Source organism: Prionailurus viverrinus, chromosome C1, assembly GCF_022837055.1.
Source record: "Prionailurus viverrinus isolate Anna chromosome C1, UM_Priviv_1.0, whole genome shotgun sequence".
Classification (NCBI taxonomy): domain Eukaryota; kingdom Metazoa; phylum Chordata; class Mammalia; order Carnivora; family Felidae; genus Prionailurus; species Prionailurus viverrinus.
In genome coordinates this window covers 84,959,193-84,974,356 of record NC_062568.1, presented here as the reverse complement: position 1 = coordinate 84,974,356, position 15,164 = coordinate 84,959,193, and the positions used below count along the sequence as shown (strand labels likewise).

The window sequence follows — 15,164 nt, the reverse complement described above, 5'->3', positions numbered from 1 at the left end:
ATATCAATAAAAAATATTTTGGTACTGACCCATATCTAATTTTAGAGCTGAGAAATATGGTAGTTTTAGGGTACCTGGAGAAGAAATGAAGTTGGAAGATTTTCTGATTTAATACAAAAATATCTAGATAGCTTAATAATTTTGATATAATAAATGGCACTATGAAAGCCTTGGAAGTAAAGATAGAATAATTATTTTTAGAACTCTCGAATGAAAATGGCCTTTGTGCATTTGGCAAAAATCATAGAAGAAATAAAAAAAAAGAATGGTGTTTATTAAAATTTTTTTAATGTTTTTATTTATTTTTGAGACAGAGAAAGACAGAGCATGGATGGGGGGAGGGCCAGAGAGAAAGGGAGACACAGAATCTGAAGCAGGCTCCAGGCTCTGAGCCATCAGCCCAGAGCCCGACGCGGGGCTCGAACTCACGGACCGTGAGATCGTGACCTGAGCCGAAGTCGGCCACTTAACCGACTGAGCCATCCAGGCGCCCCAAGAATGGTGTTTAATATACATTAAAAATTGTAGGAGAAAAATAATGTAAAAAAGTCAAAAGACAAATGACAAACTCACTGAACATATGCAATATAATAAATGACTAAATTCTTTAAGACATGAGCTCCCATTTGATTATAAAATACTCAAATAAATAAGAGACAAGATGTATTAAACAGATAATTCAGAGAAAGGAAAATCTGAACAACTTTTAAATTTTAAACTAATTTCTCTCATAAAATGATAAATGGATTTTAAATCATTGAAATGTTGAAGACCCTATATTTATTAAAATGTAGGCAAAAGACATTCTGATGTATTGATAATGGAAGTATAACTTGTTACACCATATAGAGAGCCACTATGCAACAGCCATCACAAGAGATACATCTATATGCATGTACATACACACACACACCTTGACCAACTAAGTCTGTTTGTAAGGAATTACTCTAAAGATATAGTTTTGCCTATTTAAAAATGGCATATGGCTAAGGAAATGCTCTCCAATATTATTTGTAGTAGCAAAATACTAGAAACAACAGAAATGTTTACCAATAGATAGCTGGCAAAATAACTTATGGTACAGTCATATACTATAAGATAATGGGGCCACATAAATTAATGTGATTGATATAGATGTACAGCTACTGAATAATTCCAAATATTTTGTAATTTGAAACAGGAAGATAAAAACAATGCAAAATCGATGCTACCATTTAAATTAAAAAAATATTTTTCTAGACCTACATGAAGGTGAAGCGTAGAATATATCTTGTTGTCTTAATGAGGAAATGCTGTTACCTCTGCCATGGAAATTGGAGACTGGGGTTCAGAAGCGGGGAGAAAACTTTCACTTCATTTTGTTTTGATATAAATTTTTAGCACATAGCTAAAATTTAGCACATAGATTTTCTACTAAGATTTTTAATAATAAAAATTCAAACTAGTAATAGAAGGAATTAATACTTCCTACTTTTTAGAAACACTCACAAATAAATAAAAATTGTTTGGCCATGACATATACATTAAGCAAGGTATTTCAGTATGACAAATACTAGATACTGTGTTTCTTCCCTTCAAAAGAACTGGTATTTCCACTATGGCAATATTTAAGAGATCATTAACTGCTCTTATTTTCAAGCTTTATTTAAAAAAATACATTCTCCTGAACCCAAAATTACTGACTTATTTGTTACAACTGAATTTATAAAGGAATTCTACAACAGAAGACCTGGATTCTCCACTTGCCTCCGCTACAAATAAAGAAAAGCACTAAAGCCCACAAGCAGGGGAGAGGCAGAGAGAGAGAGGAAGAGAATCCCAAGCAGGCTCTGCACATCAGCACAGAGCCTGACATGGGGCTTCAACTCACAAACCATGATATCATGACCTGAGCCAAAATCAAGAATCAGATGCTTAACCAACTGAGCCACCCCGGCGACCCTTGTTGTCTTGATTTTTAAAATAAAAGAGTACTTTTGGTGATACATGATCTAAAGTTTCAATTTTAAAGAGTCTTGAATTATTAATGTCATTATTAATGAAGCAATATTAATATTAACCAAAATACACTTTAAGGAAATAGCTTTTGTAGAAATAAAAAGTTCTCTATTATAAGAAAAATAACAGATAAAATAAAACTCTTAAAATGGTGTGTGCCTTAATAATATAGGCTAAAATACATATAAAACAAAATCAAATAGAGAAATTGATAAATACATAATCATATTGTGATGTATTTAACTACAATTCCTACACAAAAACCGATATGAAAAATAATAACACAGATGATTAAAACAACAAAATAAACAAAAAGCTCACTCTACCAGAAATGTATAGAAAGCTGTACATCAAAACAGAAGACATATTCTCTTTAAGCATACATGGAATGCAACAAAATGGTCATATACTAGTCTCTAAAGTAAGTCTCAAGAAATAGCAAACAATCAACCTAATAATGGACACCCACTCTGAGCACAATGGAATTAAGTTAAAAATCAATTATAAAGACTGCTAAGCTCTTCATATGTTTTAACACTAAAAATAATTACTGAACAATTTCTTGCCCAATAAGACCTCAATAAAGAATTCTGAAATAAAGATATGATGGCAATACATGAATAGATTAAAAAACATGAACAATTTAAATTAATGAAATAGAGAATCAGTTCCTGAATGGTAATGTAAGGATCCCCAAATCCTCTCCTTCATAATAACAGTGAAAACACTGGAAAAAATGGTTAAAATCATCTTTTTTTTCTGAACTCTAGAAATTAACCAAAATCTAATAACAATCCAATGGGTGTTTATTTAAGAAAAACTGCTGGGCCACCTGGGTGGCTCAGTTGGTTAAGCATCTGACTTTGCCCAGGTCATGATTTCACTGTTCATGGGTTCGCGCCTCATGTTGGGCTCTGTGCTGACAGCTTAGAGCCTGGAGACTGCTTCAGATTCTGTCTCCCTCTCTCTCTGCCCCCCCACCCGCTCACGATCTCTCTCTCTCAAAATAAACATTAAAACAAGTTTTTTAAAAAGAAAAACTGCTGAATATCAGTACAAATTGCAAATTATGTGGTGTTTCAACATGTACCAATCCCACCCCCTTTTCTTTAGTTTCATAGGAGATTTAAAAACAAACAGTCCAGAAATTCCCAGAGGGGAAAGATGAATTTGAAGCTCCCCCAAAAGCCCAATCTCCAGAGAACTGTTCAATGGAAGAATGGCCCTTTCAACAAGATGTGCTGGGGGAGCTGGATTTCCACATTCCAAAGAATGAAGTTGGAACCTCACACCATTTAGAAAAATTAAAGTGTATTATAGACCTAAATATAAGATCTAAAATGATACAACTAATAGAGGGATACTTAGTGACCTTAGATTAGGCAAAGACTCTGAATAGGCATTTCACTCAAAAGCTATAAAAATGACCAAAAGGCACATTAAAAGATGCTCAACACCATTAGTCATCAGGGAAACACAAAACAAGCACAGCAAAATACCCCTTCACACCCCCTAGGATGACTATAATAAAAAAGATGGACAATATTGACTGATGGCAAGATTGTGTAGAAATTGGAGCCCTCATGCACTCCTGGCAGTTCTAAAATGAAGCAGTCACTTTGGAAAACACTTTGGCAGTTGCTCAAAATGTTAAACAATGACCTACCATATGACCCAACAATTCCACTCTTAGTTCTATACACAGGAGAAATGAAAATGCATGTCTGCACAAAAACTATGAATATTCATAGTATTCATATAATCAAAGAATAAAAACAATTCAAATGCTCATATCCTGATGAATGGAAAAACGAAATGGTATATTAATACCATAAATATATTATTCAGCGACAAAAGTAAATGTAATGTATGGTAAAACATGAATGAACCCTGAAAACATTATGCCACATGAAAGAAGCCAGGCACAAAAGACCACATGGTGTATTATTCCACTGGTATGAAATGTCCAGACTAGGCAAATCTATACAGACAGAAAACAGATTTTGAGGTTGCCAGGGGTGAAGTAGGGTTTGAGTGAGAGTGATTTTAAATACATATGGGGTTTGTTTAAAGGCGGGATTAAAATATTTAGAATATTTTATTCTAAATTCCATAGTAGTAATGGTTACACTACTGTGCGTATATACTACCAACCACAGAATTGTGCACTTTAAAAGAATGAATTTTATGGTATATAAATTATATTTTAATCCATCTGTTATAAAGAAAAAGAAATATATTACATGTTGTTTAAGAACACAAACTATGACAGAACAGGTACCCCATTTCACATAGGTAGTGTTCTCAGGGTATGAAAGAATGGATGAACAGAGGGCTTCAGAGTGATCTAATGTTTCATCAACTTTACAAAATGATTTATATCATAAACAACCTGAAAAAAACTGAAAACATTTCAGTATCCTAAAATATTAGCTGTGAATATGTTATTCTCAATATGTTTGAAAGATTTCATAAAATGAAAGGTGATTGAAAACATACATTTTTTTTTGAATTTTTAAAAACATTTTAGGGGCGCCTGGGTGGCGCAGTCGGTTAAGCGTCCAACTTCAGCCAGGTCACGATCTCGCGGTCCGTGAGTTCGAGCCCCGCGTCGGGCTCTGGGCTGATGGCTCGGAGCCTGGGGCCTGTTTCTGATTCTGTGTCTCCCTCTCTCTCTGCCCCTCCCCCGTTCATGCTCTGTCTCTCTCTGTCCCAAAAATAAATAAACGTTGAAAAAAAAAAACATTTTATTTTTAAGTAATTTCTACACCCAGAGTGGAGCTTGAACTCACAACCCTGAGATCAACATCTGCAGGCTCTACTAACTGAGCCAACCATGTGCCCCCAAAACATTTCTTGTTTACTCTGAACAGTGACTGTTACCTTGACTACTTGGTTAAAAATTCCCAAAGGCTTTTCAAATTATTGTATTTAATATAGTCATTTTCTGTTGAGAATACAGTTGATGAATATTTACAGTTGATTACACTTGACTATAATAAAGCAGTTTTCCAATAAAAAATCAAAGTGTAAATATTCAAATTATTTCTATTTGAACTCTGGATCTTGATAACTTCTCCAAGTGCCTCTAGTTTTCAGATTTCAGTTAGTTTATTAAATTATTATTTCCTTTTTGAGAAAATAAAAAAAAAACTGTAGTGAATAATCCAATATGGAATTTCATAAACTAGCAGGAAATCATGAAGAAGAATTTGTCATCCTGAAAGGTCACAGATGATAATGAGCAGAGTATATGAAAGAGATGGTAAAACGAAGCGATACATGTGAAAGTACTAAATACATTCTTGGTCACTTATTTATTTACTACCATTACTAATGATGAAAACAATAATATGGTGCTTGGAATGGAAACCCACATTGGAGGATAATGAAAGATTAGGTTGGAGAGAGAAAATAAATGAAAATGAAGAAGGCTCTAAATAGGAGATTGAAGAATTGAACGTTCTTTCTGTAAATAACTGAGAGTTACTTAAAATCATGGATAGAGACTGATATGTAAAAGTGTCATTGTACTAAAATAAAGAAGTGGATCGCCAAATTATAAACCAGCTTCATTCCCTTGATCTCTTCACCTTTATTTACCATTATTCCACAAGGTAGCCATCTGCTTATCATTACTTCATTCTTCTTTCTTTCACTTCTTATTCTTCACTATACTTCTGACCTCTTTCCATTAATTCTCATCTTCCAGATTTGGATTTCCCTCTCTCTTTTCAAGAAAAATACCTCATCCCTTCAAGTTTCAATATTCTTCTTACAAACTAAAGAAACAGAAGATGACAACAAAGAGGCCAGAGAGAGGACTGCTATCATCATTACAACATCTTTTACTCCTGGCTGGGATGGTGGTACAAATGCTACCAATCGGAGGACTGTGTCCGGAAGATATTGTGTAGAAAAAATTAGGACATGGGGAAAGGGGCCAGCAAAGAACTGGGAAGTCAAAGGTAAGTTCAGGTTGTGAGCCCTGAACCAGAAGAAAACTGGAACCACTGACAGGACACTGGATAAATGAAAGACAAGGGAAAGAGTACATTTCAGCCAACTCATTTTAAGGTGACTTGGTGATATCTGATGAAACAGAACAGGACAGTAGGAAAGACAGTAGCTGGAAATATAAATGCCACAGTTATCAGATCCGAGGTGGTAAAGGAAGATCTCCAACAGATCATTTAGGGGTAGATGAGAATTAAGGTTTCAGTAGTGGGCACAGTGCACCAACAGGAGATCACCACATTTATGCAGCTTTGTGTTTGTAAAACTGTGGGTTACATCCATAATCTCCTTTCATAAAAAAGGATGTAAATTGAATTGAAAAATAATTTTTTTTCTAAAGAATACACAATATTCTATTCTGGCATCTGATATAATTTCCACAAAATATTTTGTGGTTTGGTTAACAAAAATTTGATAAGAAAACACATATTTATTAAAAAAATCTCTCTTGTTCTTAGAAATTTAAGGAAAATATATAGCACATATAAAAATTTATCCTATTCTGAAGAGCTAGTAATTTGTTGGATGAGAGAAGATAAGCATACAAAAAAATTCATTACACCCAAGGCAATATATACTGGGAAAAGTATTTTTTGCTTCTTATTTTTGCTCACTGGTGAAGTGTCCCTGACACCTGATTCCCGCTCAGGTCATGATCTCGTGGTTTCTGAGTCCAAGCCCCACACTGGGCTCACACTAACAGTGTGGATCCTGGGATACTCTCTCTCTCCCTCTGTCCCTCCCTCTCTCTCTCTCTCCCTCTTTGTCTGTCTCTCTCTCTCCCTCCCTCCCTCCCCTGCTTGCACACTATTTCTTTCTTTCTCTCTCTCTCTCAAAATAAATCAATAAACTTAAATAAAATAAAAATTAAAAAAAAAACATCTTGAAGCTGTTGTTTTCTTTCTTAGTGGAGGTTACCATCTTTTGCCTGAAAAACCTTTTAACTGGTTTCTGCATTAAATATATATTTTTTTTAAATATAAGAATGGAAATATAAGAGAATAAGAACCAAGAAAAAATTTGGTGGGGAAATCTAACCTAATTCAGGCTAAGAGAAAATAAGAAGGAATGCTTTAATATTCTTTCCAATGTAACTAGAAGTATGCTGTAAATTTGCAAGTTGTCTACCTAACAGAAAAGAAACTAGAAATTTAAAAAAAAAAAAAAAGAACGAAATCAGCAGCAATATTCTGGTTGTTCCTAGTATAAAGAAACCAATACTTCATGATAAAGGTGAATAATACATCACATATTAAAAAGGAATCGGTAAAATAAAGTACTGAAATGCCCAAGAAAAATTAGATTTGCAGATATATTAAATAAAAACTCAGGATCATAAAAACAGTATTTATGGAAATCTTTATATTTAACTAACAAGATGTTAGGAATGAACTTCAAGAAAACAGAATCAGTTCAGCAATTCAGCAAAAGACATATTGTAAAGAATTTAGGAAGAAAGGAGTTGAGATATATAAGAAAGTATGAAAAAAAACTACAGAAGATTCAAGAGAAAAAATGTTGGGGAGTCATGGATCTAATTTGAAGCATAAAGAATACTATTATTCTTTACTTTTAAAATGTCAAGAAGAATAATCACAGGTATTGCCTTCAATAGAAGGGACACATTTTAAAAGCAGGGACTCATTCAAAAATGATGGGAAAAAGTAACAAAAGAAGAGCAAGGAAAAAGAAATTTTATTTTCAAAGTCCAATGGTTAATGGTTAATTCATTTTTATTGAACTCTGAATGTACTAAAAGTTTTTAAAAAAGAAAGGAAGTTAATAAAATACAGAATAAATCCTTTTTTATATAAGAATATTGGTTTAAATAAAAAATAATCTTCAATAGCTAACAAAACCTGTATTGTCTGTAATAATATAAATGCTGACAATGCTATTTGGTATACTATATGTTTCAGGAAGGTATAAATTATGATCAGGTTAAATTCTCCATGTAAGAAAGCTCCATATTATCTTTAAAAAGTAAAATATACCTTTGCTTCCCACTTAAATTATAATAAACAAAGCAGGTGTGAAATACAGCAATCTTAGCAGTGAGAGCTGACATAGTACTGTTAGAGTCTCTTTCTGATCTGAGAACAGAAGGAGCCAATTACATTAGGAGAATTACTTTGTACCTGGTCACTTATTTTCAAATGTTGAATTATTTTAATATTGAACATGAGTTTTTATTGATTTCATAGAACACAAAAGCAGTAAAATAAGTCAACAATTTTGTCATCTGTATCCAAAAACCAGTTATGGGGCAATTCTAATGTAAAATAGGATTATAAATATATCTGAGGTAAAATTTGGTCTACTATTTCCCCAATCAAAACATGTTCATAAATAAAATGACTATTATCATTACAACAAATTGTTATTATTTTTGAAGCCTCTCATGCCAATTACTTTGTACAAGATTCTTAAAGGAGAAAGTCACATAAATGTCTGCTAAACTTTTGCCTCTAGGCATTTTTAACAGCCAGAAGAAACAACCACAAAACAGCATTTGATATAAAAGGATGAAGCAACTTAACATTCTCTGAAAAAATATAATGCTTCTGATTGCATACTATTTTTCTAGAAATGGACTGAATATAATGTAAAACATGAAAGAAAAATCTATAACTTGATTTTTGACTTCAAGATGCTCATTTCATCAGAGAGATAAAGAATAGAAGATAGATGGAAATACAAAGCAGCAAATTAAAAATGTGGACACATATTTTCATGGACAATATATTCTAGACATAGAAAGGAGAAATAGAGAACAAACACATTTGAATATTCCCTTAAAGAAGTTCGGCTTACAAGTCTTAAAGAATATCCAGGAATTTGAGACACCTGGGTGGCTCAGTTGGTTAAGCGTCTGACTTCAGCTCTGGTCTTGAACTCATGGTTTGTGCGTTGGAGGCTCGTGTTGGGCTCTGTGCTGACAGCTCAGAGCCTGGAGACTATTTCAGATTCTGTTTCTCTCTATCTCTGCCCCTCCCCCACTTTCACTCTGTCTATCTTTCAAAAATAAATAAACGTTAAAAAAAAAGAATATCTAGGAATTTTAGAGATTAAGAGGGGGAGGTACAATCTAAGTGGAAGGAACAAACTGAAAAAAGCTTATGATGTATAGGTTCTTAGCAGTCTGATGAAGCCTGTGTACCACTTATCAGAAAGTTTTAAAAAGAACAAAAACTGTAAGAAAAAAGTAAAAAAAAAAAGTATACATAGATATAGGAATCAAATACTGTATATTGAAATGCAGTTACCAATATTAAACAAAAAAACACTTTTGGATGTAGTAATATACCTGCTTTTTATTAACGTATTTGGTAACAGATTGAGCAGTGGGTCTAATGATTCTCATTGTTAAAGTAACAGTGGTTTCCAAAGCCTGAACATATATGATATTTTGAGATATCAGCAACAACTTTACCACGATGTGAATGCCTATTACTTCAAATGGAGACACATAGTTGTTGCTAATAATTAGTGTTAACTTTCAATGGGGCATTAAAGAAAATAAAGGTGTAATATTTTCTCCAACAACATTCATGGGCCCCTTCAATTCTCTCCACGGACTCTCAATGTTCCACACTCAGCTAAGTCTCTGGAGAAGATAGTGAAAAGCTGTCATTCATTAAGTACCTAATGGGTGTTGGGGCACAGTGGCAAGTACTCCAGGTTATTGTTGCAACATGCTATAATGGAGACATTGTTATCATGGCCACAGATACTTGAAAGATTAGAAAAGTGAGGCTCAAGCAGTTTTATGTAGCCTGACCAGGGTCACAAACATAATGAATGACAGCTGTAGGATTAAAGTTCAAAAGTCAGGTTCCAGAGTCTCTGCTTATTTTTCCCACGGTGGAATCAGACCTACAGATCAGCAGAACGTTCTAAATGGACACTTAGAAGAGGAACACAGCTAGAGGACAGAGTTGATCTTAAGAGCAGAGGAAATTGGAAGTATGGGCCAGGACCAGACTTCTGGAGGGTTCTAAAATCTTGCAAAGAGAAATAAAAGTAAATATTTTGGACAGTACAAAAACAAGCCTTTAGGGAGGATGATGATGGAAGTAGTATTTCAGGAAGGAAGAAAATAATCTGATGGACTGTAATTATAAGGACTACAGTAATATACTCTGTTCAGAAGATTTTGGAGTAGATCTAAAATGACATATTACTATACTTAAATGCCTTATTTAAAATCAGTTGAATCCTTTGTTAATTTGCTAAAGGTGTTTTATTTTCTCAAGATCTGTTCTAAAATATAGCAAGATACACAACTCACAAAAATCAGAAAAGCACTTGGTATTCTTCAGCCTAATGAAACACACGTCTACTTACCAACACTTGTGCAACTTTCACCATCCACATCCAGCTTCCACCCTTCATAGCATGAGCACTTGACTGTGTGCTTGTGCTGCTCACACACTTGACTGCACTTCAGATGATTGCTACAATAATCTATAATTTCACACGTTTTATTGTCTTTGCTTAGTCGAAGTCCTTCAGGGCAGGAACAGACAATTCCTCTTCCAGGCACAACAGAACAATGATTGCTACAGCCTCCATTGTTTAATGAACATTCATCTATAAAAAGAGGGGAACAGATTACAGAGCATTATCAATTGTTTTGCTCAATTAAATACTAATCATTGAACTCCATTCTCTAAGGCTGGAATTACAGCAAGGATATTATACATGAATAGAGAAAAGCTGCCTGGATTTTTTTTTTCAGGGATTGGGGTAAGCATGATAAAATATTTCATCGAATAACCAAATCCTATATGATAAGAACTGGGAATGGAAGGTTTTCATTTCTATAAAACTATAGAGTACACTTTGTTTTACCCCATAGATGTAAAGTGTGTTCAATGTTTCTTTCTATTATTACTGGAAAGATTATTCTGAGACTTTCAACAGTTATATCAAACCAGTTGCTAAGGTCTCTCCAAAGGACATACATTGATCTGAAACTTTGACTTATCTCAGTGCTTATAAACAGGCATACGCATATATGTGTAATATATACATATAATATAATGTAATATATATATATATTTCTACATCTATAGTCTGATTCATAATGATAATGCAGGATGGGTTAGTTTGCTCTTTACTGGTTAAAGCCATTTATTTAATTATCCATTCTACCCTATATATTGGGTATTATGATTAATTCAAAGAGGCCATGAAAGCATAGTAAATAATATACATACACACAAAAAAGTAGACTTGATATTTTGACTGAAATAATGAGCAACTGGTATTTATTACATGGATAATATGATTGGTTTATAAAGAGAGAGACAATTTTTTTTGTAGTACTTATAACTGAGAATTACATTAGATGTATTTCAGATTCTATTACATTATGAAATTGTAAGCTCCATGAAGGCATAAAAAATACCTGTTTATTTAGCCTTGTATATCTAATAGATAGCACAGTGCCTAGGACAAATATTAGCATATTAATATTTGTTGAATTATCAAAAAAAATGAGGCAGCACACAGCTGTCCCAACACTGAGCCAGTTCTTGTCCTGTTGGGAAAATTTCAAGATGATGTAATTATGTCCTTGATGAAAATAGCACATAATTGTTTTTTCAACCATACTATTACCTATCCCTATGTATTATTAGGTGCACAGGAATAAAGTTAAAAGAAACTTTGCCTTCCTTTGCTTTAAAAATATTTTAAGCAGTTTTCAAAGCCTATTTAATTAGTTGTTTTTTGAGATATGCTGAAAGAGGATGTTGTTCACTGACTGGCAAACTGCGGTAACATTTACTTATATACCTCAAATGTTTCCAGCTGTCTATGAAAATGTATCTAGTTCAAAAATTGAGCTTAAATATAACACTTTAAAAATATTTTCTGCATTTTCTAAAGTTCTATATGGATCAACTATTCTTCATACTATTTGCCACCATGAAAGGTTACAGTAATAAGAAAAGGAAGATGTTATATTAACTAATTTTGCTAAGAATTCAAGTTTAGTATTATTTTAGAAGAAAAAAAATAGATTCATTTAGCTCCTCCAAATATGTTTGCTCATCTACAATCGTAATCATTTCAAAACAATAGTCATTTTAAAGTATTTGCCCCATTTTTGTTCAATTGACATTCTTTTTCAAGAGAATTATGGCAAAGAAAAGTCATCATACCCAGCAGGTGAGAAACAATTGTTACAATTCTTGTAGTTTATTTCCAATATGACTGTTCTTGTAGTACTGAAATGTCTCTTTCTGATGCTATGTGTGGAATTAAGTCATAGATTTAAAAAAATAAAATTTACATTGAAATCTAAAATTGAATAAATATATTATATATATTATAATAAATCTAAATTATAAATCTAAAATTGAATATATAAATATATTTGTTTGGCTAGTCCCTTGTTAATTCCTCCTTCACCCTAAACCTGTCATCAAATCCTGCAACTTTCTTTCACATTTTTTATTACCTAAAAAAGAATTTCTCGTTGACCTAACTCTAGTCAGTTTCTTCAGAGCCCTCTGTTCGACTAGTCTTCAACAATGGCTTATAAAAACTGCAGTCCCTTAGTACAAATAATTTCAATTCTACTTTCCTCCCCAACCATACCCCTCCAACCACAGAAGAAGAGACTCCAAAAAACACTAGCATAGGTTCTAACAACTCAGGCAGCCTCCCTAGCAGGACTCCAGCCCTGATTAAAGTGCCTGCTTAAGGAAGCTCTATGCTACCAGGAGAGTTTACTTTTTGTTCCAGACAAAACCTGGTGGTAGGCAGATAGGTCCCTGAACCCCATTTTAGAACAGTTACTTTAGAAGGCTTGTGAGTATAAGTCCTTTTTCTTCACCTTTAAGATGCAAATCTTCCACCACCAGAACTGTCTTCTTAAGGACCTGAGAAATATCTTTGAAATGCAAACATTCAAGCAGATAACTCTCTCACTCTTGTTCCCAGTTGTGTGCACCTTGTTCTGACTTGTACCACTGTCTCAAGTCAAAGATCTGAGAAATGTATTTCTCTTCTGGGATAAGCACCAATTAACAAAACCAGATGACTCAGTCACAGAGACCAGCCACCTTACCGCTTCCCAGGTGCCTTTCCCTTAGCAGACTCCAGCCTTCAAAATGTCTCTAGTCTTTTGTTTCAGTGATTTCAGTTCATGCTGAATATTCTTCCCCATTGCAATAGTTAATGCTGAATAAAATCTATCCTTATCACTTCAACTAGTGTCCAGCTTGGTTCATCTTTGACATATCTTTATAGCAAGGATCAACAGTTAACTTTGTTCTTGAATGATTCAAGATTTTTCTCATTTGCTTTCTAAATGCATATACCTTTCCCCTTGAAGTCATTTGAAAATCTCCCTGAGAAAATAATCTCTTCACTAGGATTAGGAGACTTATTTTACTGAGTGCTCCTTTTCTGTTTTGTTTGTTTGTTTGTTTGTTATCATTTGCTTTATAAATCAGATTTATTTGGAGGGAACAAAACAAAGCAAAAAACACCTTGCTACCCAAAGGATAGGATTTTTCCATTTCAGGCAATTACCCAAGTATTAAGTCTATAGATTACCAAGTCATTTTCATGCAAGATATTTTTGTACAAATTTTACATGTATTGAGGAACAGGAACAAATCACTCCTATTTCCTCTTTAACAGGGGACGAGGTATGGGAGGATTAAAAGAAAAACAGCTTTTTTTGAGGGGCACCTGGATGGCTCAGTTGGTTAAACATCTGACTCTTGATTTAGGCTCAGGTCATGATCTCACCTTTTCTGAATTCAAGCCCTTCTAGGATGCTCTCTTTCTCTCTCCCTTTCTCTCTGCCCCTCCCATGTTCTAAACAAACAAACAAACAAACAAACTTTAAAAACAAACAAACAAAAAATAGCTTTTATGAATACAACTATTTGGAAGGAATAGACATGAAGAGGAAAAACCTACATTTTCATCATCTATACCAAATGGTTTAAAAAAAAAACACACACAACTCTTTCAGCTTTGGGTATCTCTCTCAGAAAATATATTTCCTAGCTACTAGTCAACCCATGCCCATTATTTAAAGTTAAATCACTGGGTATATATATTTTCTTATGTCCACTGGGTAAATGTCCATTATGCTCATTATGATACAAAACTCATAAACCAAAAACACTGTCCAGCTAGACAGGATCTACCCTACGACTGATAGGCATGGGCCTTGAAAATAAGAGACCAAGGTGCCATTTCTCTACAGGTACCAATATTGCCTATAAGGATACATATACTGAGCTATAATACAAAGGTACATGTGAAAGAAGATAGGGAAAGGAGGACCATATAAGGCAATTCAATCCTTTGAGCATCATTTGATTTTTTTTTCATTTCCCTAACTTTCCTCCAACTTCACCTCATGAAGGGGAGAGTATATGACTTCATTATGCCATAGTGCTATAAGCAGGATAGAAATGTCTTTTTTATCTTCTTTGATACGTCCACACCCAACTTTATTGTAAACTCTTTCACTCCTGTAATCTTTTGAAATGTTTGAGCAAGATTCCTAAGTTGATGAATATAGTGACTTAACAGCAAGAATTAATTTTCTGTTTTCAAGTAGACAAAGAAATGAATTCAGAAGAAATCTCCACTGCTTTTTTATAATACTAATTTAGAGAGCAGAGGATAGGAAAATAAGGCTGTGTTTTCATAATATTCTTCTCATTTTTCTTAATGACTATATTTTCTCTTCTTCTTTTTTTTTTACTTCATTTGACCTGAAGGGTGAAAAAAGGTGGAAAAGCACTAATTTATTTCAATACTTTTAGAGCACCTGGCATTATTACTATCACTTCCTATAAATATCATCATCTCCTTTTTGTTATGAGGAATCTGACATTTCCAGAAATTAAGTTACCTGCCTAGGTGAGTTAATTGAAGAACTGAAGAAATGAATTTAAACCTGCTAAAGTCTCTCTTCTTCTATATTTACATATTCTCAATTTTAAGAGTATTGATAGTTTTCTTCTTTCAGAATTCCTCTTACAACCTTCACGAGCAAACCTCACATTTTGTAATACAAGAGATACTTCAATCCACCAATCTCCTTCATAAAGGAGAATAAGCTGGGAGAAGAAGTAAATACAGATAAACTAAATCTGTCACCCTGTATT

General features: G+C 33.6%; 1 protein-coding gene across 1 annotated transcript in view; it reads right to left on the bottom strand.

Annotated features, from left to right (window-relative positions):
- The window catches only part of LRP1B (LDL receptor related protein 1B), a 1,903,200-nt gene that overhangs the window by 648,567 nt on the left and 1,239,469 nt on the right, over window positions 1-15,164 (bottom strand). The window contains exon 23 of the mRNA XM_047873645.1: window positions 10,363-10,608. Coding sequence (XP_047729601.1) covers window positions 10,363-10,608 — 246 coding nt within the window. The remainder of the gene's footprint in view (window positions 1-10,362; window positions 10,609-15,164) is intronic.